Source organism: Trichomycterus rosablanca, chromosome 10 (genome assembly GCF_030014385.1).
Source record: "Trichomycterus rosablanca isolate fTriRos1 chromosome 10, fTriRos1.hap1, whole genome shotgun sequence".
In the NCBI taxonomy this organism is placed as follows: Eukaryota; Metazoa; Chordata; class Actinopteri; order Siluriformes; family Trichomycteridae; genus Trichomycterus; species Trichomycterus rosablanca.
The window spans coordinates 3,546,935-3,562,808 of record NC_085997.1 but is presented as its reverse complement, the minus strand read 5'-3'; the positions used below and the strand labels follow the sequence as shown (position 1 = coordinate 3,562,808).

The 15,874-nt window shown below is 38.6% G+C and overlaps 2 protein-coding genes across 2 annotated transcripts in view; both read right to left on the bottom strand.

Annotated features, from left to right (window-relative positions):
• Nucleotides 1-7,429, bottom strand: part of LOC134321175 (heparan sulfate glucosamine 3-O-sulfotransferase 3B1-like) — a 30,091-nt gene extending 22,662 nt beyond the window's left edge. The window contains exon 1 of the mRNA XM_063002775.1: nucleotides 6,663-7,429. Coding sequence (XP_062858845.1) covers nucleotides 6,663-7,177 — 515 coding nt within the window. The 5' untranslated portion in view covers nucleotides 7,178-7,429. The remainder of the gene's footprint in view (nucleotides 1-6,662) is intronic.
• Nucleotides 7,430-12,833: 5,404 nt separating this feature from the next.
• LOC134321174 (protoheme IX farnesyltransferase, mitochondrial) overlaps nucleotides 12,834-15,874 on the bottom strand; it is a 38,112-nt gene continuing 35,071 nt past the window's right edge. Inside the window, exon 7 of the mRNA XM_063002772.1 lies at nucleotides 12,834-14,530. Coding sequence (XP_062858842.1) covers nucleotides 14,100-14,530 — 431 coding nt within the window. The 3' untranslated portion in view covers nucleotides 12,834-14,099. The remainder of the gene's footprint in view (nucleotides 14,531-15,874) is intronic.

Sequence of the window (15,874 nt, the reverse complement as noted above, 5' to 3'; positions counted from 1 at the left end):
ACTGCTATACAAGTTGTACACTGACTACTCTAAGTTATATCCAAGTTTTATTTCTATAGTGTTGTCCCATGAAAAGATATAATGAAATATTTGCAGAAATGTGAGGGGTGTACTCACTTTTGTGATACACTGTATATATATATATATATAAAACAAATAAAGGTATTCATTCATTCTAATCAGAAGGTTGCTGATTTAAGCCCCACTGCCAGGTTGCCACTGTTGGACCCTTGAGCAAGGCCCTTAAAAGGAATTTTATTGTACTGTACACCTGTATATGTACATATACTGTATATACACTGTTGGGCCCTTGAGCAAGGCCCTTAACCCTCAACTGATTAGACAGTATACTGTCACAGTACTGTTAGTCGCTCTGGATTAAAAGTGTCTGCTAAATGCTGAAAATGTAAATGTAAAAGCTATCGGCCGGTCGGCCTTCTACACAGACATACACCGACAAGGCATAACATTATGACCACTGACAGGTGAAGTGAATGACACTGATTATCTCTTCATCACGGCACCTGTTAGTGGGGGGGATATATTAGGCAGCAACATTTTATCCTCAAAGTTGATGTTAGAAGCAGGAAAAATGGACAAGCGTGAGGATTTAAGTACGTTTGACGAGGGCCAAATTGTGATGGCTAGACGACTGGGTCAGAGCATCTGCAAAACTGCAGCTCTTGTGGGGTGTTCCTGTGTTTATCAACAGTGGTCCAAGGAAGGATCAGTGGTAAACCCCAAGGCTCATTGATGCACATGGATGGCGAAGGCTGGCCCGTGTGGTCCGATCCAACAGACGAGCTACTGTAGCTCAGATTGCTGAAGAAGTTCATGCTGGTTCTGATAGAAAGGTGTCAGGATACACAGTGCATCACAGTTTGTTGTGTATGGGGCTGCAAAAGGTGGTCATAATGTTATTCTTTTATCCCAAGATCAGCAGAGACAGTCAAGATGTTCAGTGTGATGTTCACATGCTTTGTTTTGCTGAAGTCAGGTGGCTAACGTTGGGAACACATGTCTGATTACACTGGGAACTTGTGTACGTTTACTTTTTTTGGTAAACTGGCTGCTCGAGAAGCTTCACTTAATAACGTCGACCCCGACACTTCATAACGTTCGTGCATCTGTAACGCCGCACCGCCAAATCACCATCCACAGTCCGTTCAGCGACACTTCAGACGTGTCAAAAGCTCCAGAGCGCTTTATCTGTTCCTGTGTGGGAACTCTGCACCAGCAGCTGTGTTTAAGCTACACTCGCTCAGGGTGTCGTGACTTTTTCCTCCTCTCCTCACTCAGGAGGAGTCTGTAGGGTGTTATTACTTTTTCCTCCTCTCTCACTCAGGAGGAGTCTGCAGGGTGTTATTACTTTTTCTCCTCTCTCACTGATCAGCAGGTAAAGCCAGCGAGTGTGTGTGTACTTATAGAGTTACAGTCCAGTGTCACATGTCCACTCACAACAGCTGCCGTGCACCGTGAGCAAAGCCAAACCACACACACACACACACACACACGCCGATACGCAGCAAACACACACTCTCATTTACACACACACACACCGGTACGCCGATACACACTTGTATTCCTACACACTCATACACAAACACACACCAACACACTCACAATTACGCAACCTCCAATTTACACGCACTCATTTACACAAACTTTTATTTACCGACACACCCACACACACTCACTGATACACACACACACTCCTTCATACACAAACACACACTCACACAGTCATATACACACTTACACAGAAAGATATACAGATCCATACACAAACACACATACACCAGCACATTCACTTACACAGCTTTTCATTTACACACACACCCACACCCACACACACACATAAAGTCTTTTCTGAGGGTCATGTCATTTGATACTACATACTAAAAAAAAATAATTAAATAAAAAAGAAATAAAGAAAAACAGAAAAAAGAAAGAACAAATAAAACCATAAAAACCCACACTAATTCAAAAAGTTAAAATTTGAAAGATAAAAGAAAGACAAAAACAACAATTATAAATAAAGCTGTAAAATTTCTACTAAAAATAACAACAAAAAGTATAAATAAAGCTGTAAAACTTCTACTAAAAAAACAAAAAAACAACAAATAGTATAAATAAAGCTCTAAAATTTCTATTAAAATAACAACAAAAAGTATAAATAAAGCTCTAAAATTTTTACAAAAAACCCCAACAAAAATTATAAATAAAGCTGGAAAACTTCTACTAAAAAATTATAAATAAAGCTGTAAAAATTGTACTAAAAAATTATAAATAAAGCTGTAGAAATTCTACTAAAAATGACAAAAGAAAAACAACAAAAAGTATAAATAAAGCTGTAAAATTTCTACTAAAAATAACAAATAAAAGTATAAATAAAGCTGTAAAATTTCTACTAAAAATAACAACAAAAGTATAAATAAAGCTGTAAAATTTCTACAAAAAAAACTTTGCTGTGTTTAGTAATAAGTAAATACATCCTTTCATCTGTAATTGTCCAATCCAAGGTTAAAACTTTTGAAAATAAGTAAATAAATTAAGAAATAAATGTAATTAAATTGTTTGAAGATAAAAGAAACCATGCACAGACAAAATAAAACTAAAACCTTCCTCTATAAACATACTGCAGTTAAGAAGTGAAAAGGAAATGAAATGCATGGATGTTTTTATCTGGAGGGAGGATCATATTTAATAGAACCCAGCATGCATTTCAACCTGAAGTTTTTCCTCACATCTGAAAAGCCTGTTTGTCCCATCAAGCCGCACTTTGTTACAATTAGCATTGTTCCCGTCACGGCGTGAGAGCAGATAAAGAAGGACCCGCGGGCTGAGATTTGGGGCCGATTTGGCGGATCAGAGTCTCAGGCCGGGTGTTTTCTTTATAAATAAAGGATTAAAAGGAGGCCCGAGAGTTAGCGGTGCTACAGGCTACGGGCTAGGAGAAGCAACGACGCTCGATAATCGAGCACCGATCGACCTGGGGGGGAAATCAGAGGGGGTTAATAAACACGGTTCTGCTTACATATCAGACTATGTTTAGCACCGGGGGTTCAGGACTAGCACGCGGCCTAAATACGACTCTCGTGGACGAAGTTGGGCGACTTAAGAGCTAGAAATGGGAGAAAGGAGCTTTTTCTTGGCCCATAAGTTGTGATAAGCTTTTAATAATAGAAATGTTTAATAATAAATGACGTCCATATACAGTATTACACACACACACACACACACACACACACCATTCTGGTCAAATTCCATGTTTTGCAGATTTTTTTACAAGTGTAAATATGTAAACTCGTCCTTTACATGATATTAATTAAATATTCCAATGTGAGCAGATTTCAGTGCATTATTTTTATATTTTACAGCTTTTTTTACCACAAATAAGCAGTAAGTGCAGTAAAAAGTGCAGATTTTCTTTTTTGTAGAGGATAATCAGTTATAAAAGGCATAACATTCAACCAGGGGTGTCCAAACACTGCACACAAAAGTATTGAGAAACCAGTTGTCCACATATTCCACATACAACAGCCACAACAGTTGCTAACAGATGTAATAAATCAATTACAAAAAGGAAATGATATGCTACAGTTTAGGGAAGGCCCTTCCCTATTCCAGCAGGACGGCGCCGCTTTGTTGTAAAGAGGCTCCAATGGTCTGCACAGAGAACCTGCACCTGAGCTCAGCCATACTGAACAACTTTGGAATCAACTGGAACACCAACGTCAGCGCCCAGCCATACAATTGGCACAAATTCCCACAGACATATTTCAAAGTTTGTGAGAAGCCTTCACAGAAAAGATCACATACAGGCCACTATTTTAATACCATTCGTTTTAAATAGGATGTCCAGCAAGCTCTTGGTCAGGTGTCTAAATAGCCTACTCTTGGCCTACTTCATCATCCCCAACTAATCAAATCCATCAGTGCTAAGAGCACGAATTAAAAACCGGGTTCGTCTGAAAGGACCGAACTGAATGCAGTCTGCACAAGGATTAGAAAAGTGCTTTTTGTGAGGATACGTTCAAGCCCAATTTAGGACCATTGTGGTGCAAATGAGAGCCAGTCTATTATTCTGTTTATTTATGGCTTAGACTGAATGGAACCGAACTTCTCCAACAGAGTTCGAAAGCTGAATTGGAATTTTGTACAGAATGAAGTGGGAATAGACAAACAACTGGAAGTGAGGACATAAATATATACACAAATATATACACAGGTGATTCTTCTTTGGGCTTTTATGACAGTGTGAAGAAGAACGGAGCTGGGTTGGACATTTTTTGGACTGTGCCATTCATGTAGGCTGTACAGTTATAATATTTACTAAACCACTTAATCTGAAATGCATATGGGGGTCAACGGAAATGTAATTTAAAGCTAATAATATAAAGTCTTAAGCGGCTACATCTACCCTATAAAAAATCAATAAGTTCAATAGCTTGGACTGTTTGTTGAAGCTTCTCTCACATATGAAAAAGCAGCCCAACTAACAGTACACAAACACTGCTGCTCAATATGCTCATAAATCTGCATTTTTTCCATAACTTTACTTTTTTAACGTGATTTGTTGGCCCATATTTGCAAACAAGAGTATATCAACTGATTTGTTAACTTATTTATTGTTTAATTTGTTGAATCCGCTTAGAAGTAAATGACCTTGAGGCCGTTCTGTGGAATTTGCACTTGTTTACTATAAAGTTCATGGTCCAGTAAGTGGGCTGTGAAGGTTTCCAGTCTTTCCAACGGGGTCACTAATCAAAAAAGTTAAGTGGTGCTTTAAGTATTAAGTATTAAAAAGGGGGTCATGTTTTGATTCGTTTGAGTGTTTCTGTTGTTGGTGTATATATGGGACGAATTATTAGGTTATACCACTTGTAAGGTGTAGATGGGTTGATTTTGGGTTCATTTTTGAGGCATTTCCCTTAAGAACAAACCTGGATAATCCTGGTAATAACACAGTACCAATGAGTAAACCCTTCCTATACCAACAACACAGTACCGACAGCACAGTACCAACGAGTAAACCCTCCCTGTACCAACACCACAGTACCATACTGACAAATAATCGATTATTTATTTCGTTTTTCTCGGCTGTCAGACGCAAACGCGACTTCAAGCCATTAAACACGAAAGCCTTAAAACAAAGTGATAATAAATAAATAATTACATGAATAAATAAAAGTAGGTAAAAGGAAAAAAAACCGTCAAAAATAATGGACTATTGATCATAAATAATCACTTAAAACAGCATGTATGATTGTGCACATCTGTAAGAGCTTAATGAAGCAGAACTGACTCCAGTACTGACTCTGTATTCCAAACTTTCCTCCTGTTTCACTAATCAATTCTAACAAAGCTTCACTTATTTAACGTGTCCAGCTTAATAAAAACTGACCGTGAGATTCCAGATGTGGAAGATAAAATGAAATGGATAAAACACTGTAGATCTGCTTGTTTATTAAGCTACACTTTCTGTACGAGTCTTTACACAGTGTTATACACAGAGACTCAACGAATCAAAGCAACAGCAGCAGAAGTTACAGCACCTAGTTTGTAGTTTGTTATCCAAATATGGACATTATGGAAACAGTTCGAGATCATTTTAGGCATTTGGAAGAATTTTATCAGTCCAAAATGGTTCTATAATTTCGTTGGGTTCTACTTTTATCAAAAACGATCTACAGGAGCGAACCAAAATAATAAAATTAATTAAATAAATATATATAAAAAAACACTTTAAGGTGGCAGCTGAAACATTTTTGGGTATAAAGTGTAACTTTGCTGTATCCAATAATAAGAACACTAATGTCGATTTTATTTCTACAACCCCTGAACACAGAAACTAATGCATAAATAATAATGCGAATTTGTAATGGTTTTGCATCTCAGTAAAATATTTTAATAAATAAACAAACGAATTAATTAATAATGTTTTTGCATCCCTGGACCACTCAGTTAAATATTAATTATTAAACCGATAATTATTAAAAATATAAATAAATAAATGAATAATGTTGTGAGTTTCATTAATGATAAATAATTAATTAATAAATGAAATGGTACATATTAAATAAAATTATACATACAAATATTATAAATAAATACATACATAAACTTTATGTTGGTGTCTTAATGGCCTGAAGTTTTGTTAAGTTCTTCTATTTCTTTTTATTTATTTATTTATTTATTGATTTTTAATAGATTAAAATACAATCGCAGTTTTATATTAACTGTTGGTCACTTTTTAAACTGCGACCAAGTTTAATAAATAAATAAATAAATAAAAAGAATTAAAAATGCGGATTTTATGATGGCTCAATTCCCCTGTAAAATTCTAATTATGTAAATTAATTATTAATTAAGAAATTAATTCATTAATTGATGTTTTTTTCGATTATTTTCAGTGCTAGTCACCTGTCAAAGCTGCAATTAAATGACGAATTAAATAAAAACATAAATAAATAAATTAATTAATTAAATTAATTAATAAAAACAAATACATTAATATATTTAATTAATAAATTAAATAAAAACATAAATTAAATAATTAATTAAATGAATTAAATCAACTTGCGGTCGGTGCGACTGTTTAATCTTTACCAATCACCTCTCATAGGTGCTATAGAAATAAATACTAATACATCATTTACCTGTACCAGTCGAGTCCGTTGTCATAGAAACGGTCAAAAAAGTGCGGCTCCGCTCCCGCCGCTCGTACGTCCGGATGCACGCGCAGAAACTCGAGCAGCGCGCGCGTCCCTCCCTTCTTCACGCCGACTATAATGGCCTGCGGTAACCGCTTAGTCCCGGAGCCGCTGGAGAACGTGGAGAGTCCGCCGGTGTGCACCGGGGTCCTGCGCTCTACCTCTCCAAAGCCCGAGTCTCCTCCTCCCGGTTCCGTCCGGTCTCGAGGAAACGTCCCGGCCTCCCCCGCGTCTGGGTCCGTGTCCCCGGTGATGGTGTTCAAGTCTCTAGAAAAGATTCCTGTATCTCCCGACCTGATAAATCCCGGTGCGCTGGGCACGGTGGCGCACGAGCCGGTGCACGAGTAGAGAACGTAGAGCCACAGCACGAGCATGATCCCGAGCAGCGCGAGCCTTCGCTTCACCGGAGCCGCAGACAGAGCATAGGCGTGCGCGTGCGAGCGGTGCAGGCTATATTCCATAAGCACATGCGGGGAGTCCGGGGTGCGGAATCCGACCGGGACCGGACATTCTGCCTCGCGAAGCCTCGTGAAGTGCGTCCAGGGCGCGCGTCAGGATGCACGAGCCATCGAGAGCGGAGTCCTCGCGGAGAGAAACTGCACGTGCATAAATAAAACAGTCTAAAGTGGCAGGGAAGCGTCCAGAACTGGTGCATTCATACTGGTGCAACTGGGAGCTCGTCACGCGCGCGCTCTCCTCTGCGTCCCCGCGTGAGTTCAAGCACCAGGAGCGCAGACTGAAGCTTATAAAGCGCCGAGGAGATTCAGACCCCAGTGACAGGCTTCAAAACCGACCAATCACAGAGCAGCACAGGGATAATTACAACCGTGTTACACTCAGCGAACCAATCAGAACAGACGGGTGGAGTTTTAAACGCACCGCACATCCAGAGCTGAGACAGTTCAGATCTACCGGGGAGAGGCACCTCGGACCAGACCGGGCTGCAAACTGAGTCTCGTTAGATTTTTAGATATTAAACATGTTCATGTTCTTTAGTATGTTCTTGAAAATACATTACAAACATAATTACAGCTTAAATCAGCAACATTTATAAAGCACAAAAACCACCAAGTGAAATAATGAGTCTAAAATCACTTTTGTTAAATTATTTTGATTCAGTAATACAATGTTCACTGGAAATTATAGACTAGTAAGCACATAAAATAAATACATAAATAAATAAATACATAAATAAATAAATACATAAATAAATAAATTAATAAATAAGAACTTTGTTTACGAGAGTTAAAGACAGAAAAAATAAAACAAAAGTTCTTTTTAACCATATAAACTTCACAAGTGTTTTAAAAAAAGAATACATTTATTTGACTGAATTTAAAGTAAAAGTCACAAATTTGTATACACATGCTTGTTCTTGTTAAATGTATACACGTGTATATATCCTCCCCATGTTGTTGATTGTGTAATATTTGTGTGATATGCTGCTATCTTGGCCAGGGACCTGGTTAAATAAAGGTTAATAATCATTTAAAAAATCACAACCAAACCAAGCAACTAGTTACATTTAAGTCTAAAAATAACTTTTACTGTTTTTTATTTGATTCAGTAAATACAAAGTGCACTGGAACTTATAGACTAGTAAGCACATAAAATAAATAAATAAATAAATAAATAACAACTTTGTTTACAAGAGTTAAAGGCCTACATATGAATGAAATAGGAAAAAAATAACCCTATGAACTTTACAATAAAGTGTTTAAAATAAAACAATACATTTAGAAAATCACAGCCAAACTAAGCAACTACATAAAGAGAAGCAGTGATTTACACCAAAACTGAAACTTTCCAGAAAAGAGTTTTAAGATACAAAAACGGGAAAAAAAACATGATAACATTTACTTATGGAATTTAAAGAATAAATGAGTAAACCCTATATTTTAAACAAAATCTCTCCCTTCTTCCTCTCTCTGTCTTTATCTCTGTGAAATAATACATAAGAATAAATAAAATCCAGAACATTACGATGTTCATGCCTATAAATGTGTAACTTGTAACTTTATTTATTAGAGTAAATCTAATAAATATGACACGTCTTCTTTATTTAACTTCTTCACTGAATATGAACATTTCTGTACACAGACACCAATAAGCAAAAGTTCAGCTGTGACAAGAAAGGTGTTCTTTTGCCTCTGCAAAAACTAATAATAATAATAATAATAATAATAATAATAATAATAATAATAATAATAATAAAGAGATCAAGTTTGCAGCACTTTAGGTTTGGATCATCTTCACATCATCACAAGTTTACACCACAAACTAGAATGTTCAAACTTTTCCACTTAGTTTAATCACATAACTGCAGAAAGAAAAATCCAGCAATGTTACAACATCTGATTCTGCATGTTACTTTACAAAGTGTTTATTTCACCACAGGAGTGTTTAAAGGTCCCGTACTGGAGCCTTCAAACTAAATCTCACTGCTGGACTGAAAGACTAAATTAGCTTTAGTTTTATTATAATTACTTTTTAATTATTGGTAAAAATGCTTAAACTAAGTCAGTTGCACAATGTTTTAAAGCTTTCTTCAATAAATTGCGATTTATTTTAACTTTAAATGCGAAAAAATAAACGTGTGCGACAAATTTTAGCTTTAGGGTTTATAATTCTGAAAGTGAGAATTAAAGAAGTTAAAATTGTTCATTCATTTCATCAATAATGAGGAAAACAAATGGAATTAAAACGCGGCCGCTTTTTTCTGTGGTTCTCAAAATCACTGAGTGTGAGAGAGAGAGAGAGAGAGAGAGAGAGAGAGAGAGAGAGAATAATCATAATTATAATAATCACGAACAAAACATAATTATTATAATTACAAAAATAAATTATGAATTAGAATATTGATTAGTAATAATTAGTTCGAAATGTAGGACATTCATTACACACTTTATTAGACGTAATATGCAATAATGCTTCTACTATAACAACAACAATAGGAAGAAGAATATAAAATAAAATTAAATAAATAATAATAACAATAACAATAGCAATAATAATAATAATAATAATAATAATAATAAGAATAAGAATAATAATAACAATAGCAATAATAATAATAATAATAATAATAATAATAAATTATTCATTAATTTCATTACTTTTTACATTCACAACCCAAGTCCGTGGTCACTAATTCATATGCCACTCGTTTTGATTATTAATGTCATGTAGGAAAAAAAAACTCTAATTAACTTTATATCTTTTACAACATTTCAGTTCGTTTCTTCAGCTCGACGTTGTGACTTCTGTTCTATACACATGCCAGTTGGTGGGTTGACTTTTTAGTTATAAAAATAAACTGGAGTAAAAGTGAGGTGTGTCTGTGCTTACAACTATATGTTTAAGTGCAACTCAATTAAAATATAAATGTTAAATGTGATTATTAGAGTATTGGAGTAAATGTAATGTCGTAAAATCTCATGAGTCTTTTAACAGTATGTTAGCTAACAGCATAGCACGTTATAAATGATGCTGTTACATAATAAAATAATATCGTTATCAAATGTTTCACTGTTGGTCACTATACAGTATAATATTGTATATACACTTCTGTATCATGACTGCCAACATCACTAACGCACTATGTTTAAAACATTCATTTTGTCTGGTGTTGATTGAACTTACTTGCTTATTTGCTCACAGCATCCCAGAGCTTTAAAAGTATGTTGACACTCATTATTATTCAGTTCAGGTCCTCTAGCCACACCCAGGTTTGGAGCTCTTTAAAGACGCAAAGCTAAGTTCATGGTTTGTTGACTTCGGTCTGGAGGAACTTCAGAGCACTGACCTGGACCCCAGCACCTTTGGGATGAACTGGAATTTTGAAACAATTGTGAACCAGGCTGTATCATCCAACATCAGAGCCTGACCTGCACTAATTCCCACAGACACACTCTGTAAATGGGAGACTTACTATCGTGACTGTACACAATCCAAGCAGTTAATGGGAACAACACTGGTGGATGTGGGTCTTACAGCAGTGACCTTCTGAGTTACAGCTGTTCCAAGTCTAATGGATGTGCAACAATCTTGTTGGTGTTTGGAGGGTGGATGGCCAAAGCCTTGTGAGAGATTGTTGCCCTGCTCAGGGTAATTACAGAAACCAAATAAAGCCAACAATTCTAATAGATGTTATATTCAGCTACCTAAAGTTTATTTTTTATTTATTTCATTTTTTTTTATTTCATTTTTTTTTATCAACCTCTATAGCCTGGTCATGGTCGTGGTGGCTCCACTTCCACTGGAAAGATTACATGTTAACCTTGATGACATCTGTGTAATTTGTTAATATCAAAATTTCAGTTACAAATAAGGTTATTTTTTTGCCTCAGAACATTATTATTATTATTATTATTATTATTACTATTATTATTGTTATTATTATAATTGTTATTATTACTATTATTATTGTTATTATTATTATTAATATTATTATTATTATTGTTATTATTATTATTATTGCTATTGACAGGACATTATTATTATATTTATTATTATTACTATTATTATTATTGTTACTATTATTTTATTATTATTATTGTTATTATTATTATTACTATTATTAATAATAAATTTATTATTATTATTGCTATTATTATTATTATTTTTGACTTAGGACATAATTTTTATTATTATTATTATTATTATTATAATAATAATAATAATAATAATAATAATTATTATTATTATAAAGAAAGAAAGAAATACAAAAAGTAAACTGGCTTATCTTTTCACAAACTTAAAAATTGTCCAGAAAAGTGAAACAAACAAAAAAAACCTCTTAATAATAATAATAATAATAATAATAAATAAAAACGTGCAGCCAGACTAAATAATGCCGTCTTCACCTCAGCAGGGCTATAAACCCATAGCGAGTGATTCTGAAGTGCCCGGCAGACACTGATATTCAATCTGGACCCCCAGCAGGAACAGCTGCATCCATCGCTCTACTTCTCCATCCAACACCAACACAAATCTCGCTGAATCCGGGCCGATAACTTTTTTACGACGGGATGTCTCACTCACATCCCTTCATCCGGGTTTAATTCCTCGGAGCGGGAGGAGGGCGAGCAGGCCGAGGTGCTGACGGAGGGGTGGAGAGGAAAAAATACTCAGACGAAAGAATCGGGGATCGAGTGTTACAGCCGGACAGGTGCAGCGGTCATTCCCGCCCGACCTACACGCTACAGGCTGCTCAGATGTGTTCTGACCACAAGAAGAAGCGGAATTGAGCAGTGGGGTCAAACAGGACGGGATTGTCTGGGCTGCCCGGTGGTGAAGCTTTGGGGAAGTCGGTGCCCCATAAATACTTTGGTCCCCACATTGGAACCAATTCCTAGGTTGCACTACTTAGTGTGATACACTCACCCGTTCACCCGCCACACCCGTTTCTACACCCTTTTTTTGCCCCATTCACTTCCCTTCATTTTTTGAAGGGCAGACTGATCTACTGAACTTCTGCTCAAACGACAGCTTGGATACAGACACTCAGATGCAGGACCAAAAGTATTCTGACACCACCAACTGCATGACCGAAAGTATTCGGACGCCTACCACTGCTGAGCTGTAATCACACTCGCATTATCTTCAGGAAATGCACCTCTCTAGTTGCTTCTAGTTGGTGTTAATGGGTGTTTTGTACCCAATCATGATTCCCTTACTCGTATTGATGAGCGATCGTGTCCGACTTTACATCTACAAGGTGGACCAACTAGGTAGGCGTGTCTAATAGACTCATACCAGCACAACACACACTAACACAACACACCACCACCACCATGTCAGTGTCAGTGCAGTTCTGAGAATGATCCACCACCTAAATAATAGCTGCTCTGTGGTGGTCCTGTGGGGGTCCTGACCATTGAAGAACAGCATAAAAGGGGGCTAACAAAGCATGCAGAGAAACAGATGGACTACAGTCAGTAATTGTAGAACTACAAAGTGCTTCTTTATGGTAAGTGGAGCTGATAAAATGGACAGTGAGTGTAGAAACAAGGAGGTGGTTATTGTTAATGTTATGGCTATATAATTATTATTATAAAGTGTCCAAACCAACAATGAGATGCAAAATATAAACAAAGTCGACAGTAACGACAACAGTGTTCTTATTTCTTTTATTCCTCAAGCAGGTGATTTATACAGTGAGGTCAGACGTCCGACATCACGTCACATGACATGAGGAGATCGGACGGAATTCAACCACAGTATTAACAGGTCTCAGCCCAGTCACAGACTCGGCGCTAAATGCATCACAGTAGCTGCATCACAGTTTAATTACCACAAACACAAAGAACCGTGGAAGCTGGATGGATCATTTACCGATGAAGTTACACATCAGAAGAACATCTGGCATCATTACAACCTTCATAAAGTATTGAAAAGAAGAACGTGGATGGAAACTGAAAACTGGACCAGTGAGCAGAAATGACACAGAGATAGATGGCTGTGCCTGAGGGAGGACTGTCGACTGGATTTTATTGACGCTGACTTGCGACCCCTGCTGGCTGGTCGATGTTAACAGGGAATTTGGAGACTGTATGATATACCGCTCTAGGAGACTACATATGTTTAAAGGGGCAAGTGATCATGTACCATCTGGGTTATACCTAGTCCCATTTTAACCAGCTGACCATACCAGATTTGGAGATGTATAATGAAGAGCTTATGGAATTAGACGGTAAGTATACATTTTTATATTTAATTAAAGGCTTGATCTACCAGCCTAATCATCGCCACCCTAGCGCTGGCCGAGGAGAGCTGAGACTATCACTGAAATGCAGATTGGACAGAGTTCTTACCCTATTGGATACACACATTAATGTCACAAGTCCATAACCAAACATCCAAATATGAAAGTTATCCTTATATTTGGCTTCTGCTTTGGCGTGTCTGAATATTTAAATAATTGGACATTTTTACACACATTGCACAAAACCTCCTTCTAAAAGATCAAAGACCTGCATGAGTTCAGGTGTTTCTAGTTTAACCGTTTCGATTTATTATTTATTTATTATTTTCTTCATCATTTTCCAGTTTTTTATTGTTTGTGGTGCTGCTTTTCAATCCAAGAGCTTTAAAGAAACAGTTTAGCCAAATCTGAACCTTGTTGGGACAATGTAGCCAGATAGCAAGAACATCTGGTGCTTCAAGCACATGTGGACTAGGGTGGTGGGTGCAATGAGCTTTTGGAGGTCTAATCACTTCCAGATGTGGTTCACGCTTTGAATTTGAAAAGGGATCATGAAAATAATGAATCCCAACAACCCTGCTGCACCTGCTACACTTATTTACATTGATGGAATTTATCAGCGTCTTAAGCACCAGAAGTAGAGCGTCCACTTGAACGTCCAGCCCAGGTCGTCGCATTCAGCTCTGTACAGTCAGGGCCGCGCTCTCCGACATACCCGGACTCGCGCCCTCGGCCGGGCGTCTCTTCTTGCACGTCAGGGCGAGCAGGAGGAGCATAGGCAGGTGCCAGAGGCTACAGAAGAACAGTTTACGGGCGCTCCCTCGGTCTGCGTTCCGGTAGAATCGGAACGCCAGGTAGCTGATGTAAAGGTTGATGGGTAAAGAGATGAGAGGGAAAGTCCAGGTGGTGACGTCGAGCGCGGGGCCGAGGGCGGACAGGCCGATCAGGGCGGCGCTGTGGCGCAGGGCCACCCGTCTGCACAGGGCCGGGTGGGTGACGGACATCATGCGGTAGCCGCCGCGAGAGTAATCCTCACGTAGGTTCCAGCTCAGAGCGTTGAAGTGAGGAAACTGCCACGAGTACAGGAACGCACCCAGCAGCAGAGCTCCTACAGAGACACAGAGAAAAATAATGGACATTTTTATAGCTGGAACAGGAATCGAACCAATACACCTCCGGTTTTAGCACTAGTAAACCTGGACTGGCCAGAAGTAGCCACAGTTGCAGCAACAATGGGCTCTTGGGTGGCTAACCCACCGATGGGTCACTAACTGACAGCTTTTCTATCAGCCGACCAGGTGCCTACACAGACACACGATTGGCTGAGTGCCTGTAGTGCCTGTTGTGGGAGGGACAATGGATAAAAAAGGGTTCCTCATCACTGGTCGGCTGAGCAGTAAAGGTGCCTGTGTGGGGCGGATCACGGACGGCAGTGCATGGCCTCCATCCCTAGTAGGTGAAAAGAAGTGGTCAACAGCCTTGGTCCCCCTTCACTGGGGTGGAGAGGGAAAGATAAGCTCCAATTGGCCTAGACTAGATTGGGTAATAAAAAGTTGAGCCCCTTTGACCACTCACCCCCTCAGGCACAGCCAATCCTGTCTGTATGGGCACCCAGTTGGTCGGATTCGAATGTGTACCGTATTAAACAGCAATGTTGATCCCTTGAGCAAGGACTTCATCACTGCAGGGAAGGTTTCCTGATTCCCCAATTTCAACATATCCAATTCCCCTTCCAGAAGCATGACACCCATGCTGGCTAAGATGAAACAGAATTCCTTGTCGCTGGTCAATAACGATTTCTCAAGGCACCAGTCAAGGCACCTGCGGATCACCTGGGGAAGGGGGGGGCACGGATGGCAGTGCATGGCTCCCATCCCTAGCAGGTGAAAAGAAGTGGTCAACAGCCTTTGTCCCCCTTCATTGGGGTGGAGAGACTAGATTGGGTTAAAAAAAAAAGTTGAGCCCTTTTGACCACCCACCCCTCAGGCACAGCCAATCCTGTCTGTATGGGCACCTAGCCGGTCAGATTCGAATGTGTTGGGTGCAGTGCAACACAGGAGCAAAAGCTGCCAATGTTGGTCCTTTGAGCAAGGACCTGGGGAAAGTTTCCTGATGTCCCAATTTCAACATATCCAATTCCTGTGCCTCCTGCATGACACCCATGCTGAACATGCTACGCTCTCTGCTTTCTTCTGCCGACTCGACCCTCTTTCAGACGTGAGTAATCGTGTCTGCAGAGCGCCCGACCGGGCCGTCAGCACCAGGCCGGTGCCACAGACCGCCGCGCCACCCTTGACGCCCCGTACACCATTAATTCATTCAGGAATCATTTTGTGGTTCTCCTATGATCACAGATACACAATCACTGAGATCTGATCTGAGAAGCGTGAGCTCATGTTTCAGTTGGCGTAGGGTAGAAAAACCGCAGCAGCACGGAGCTCGGCATCGGCCC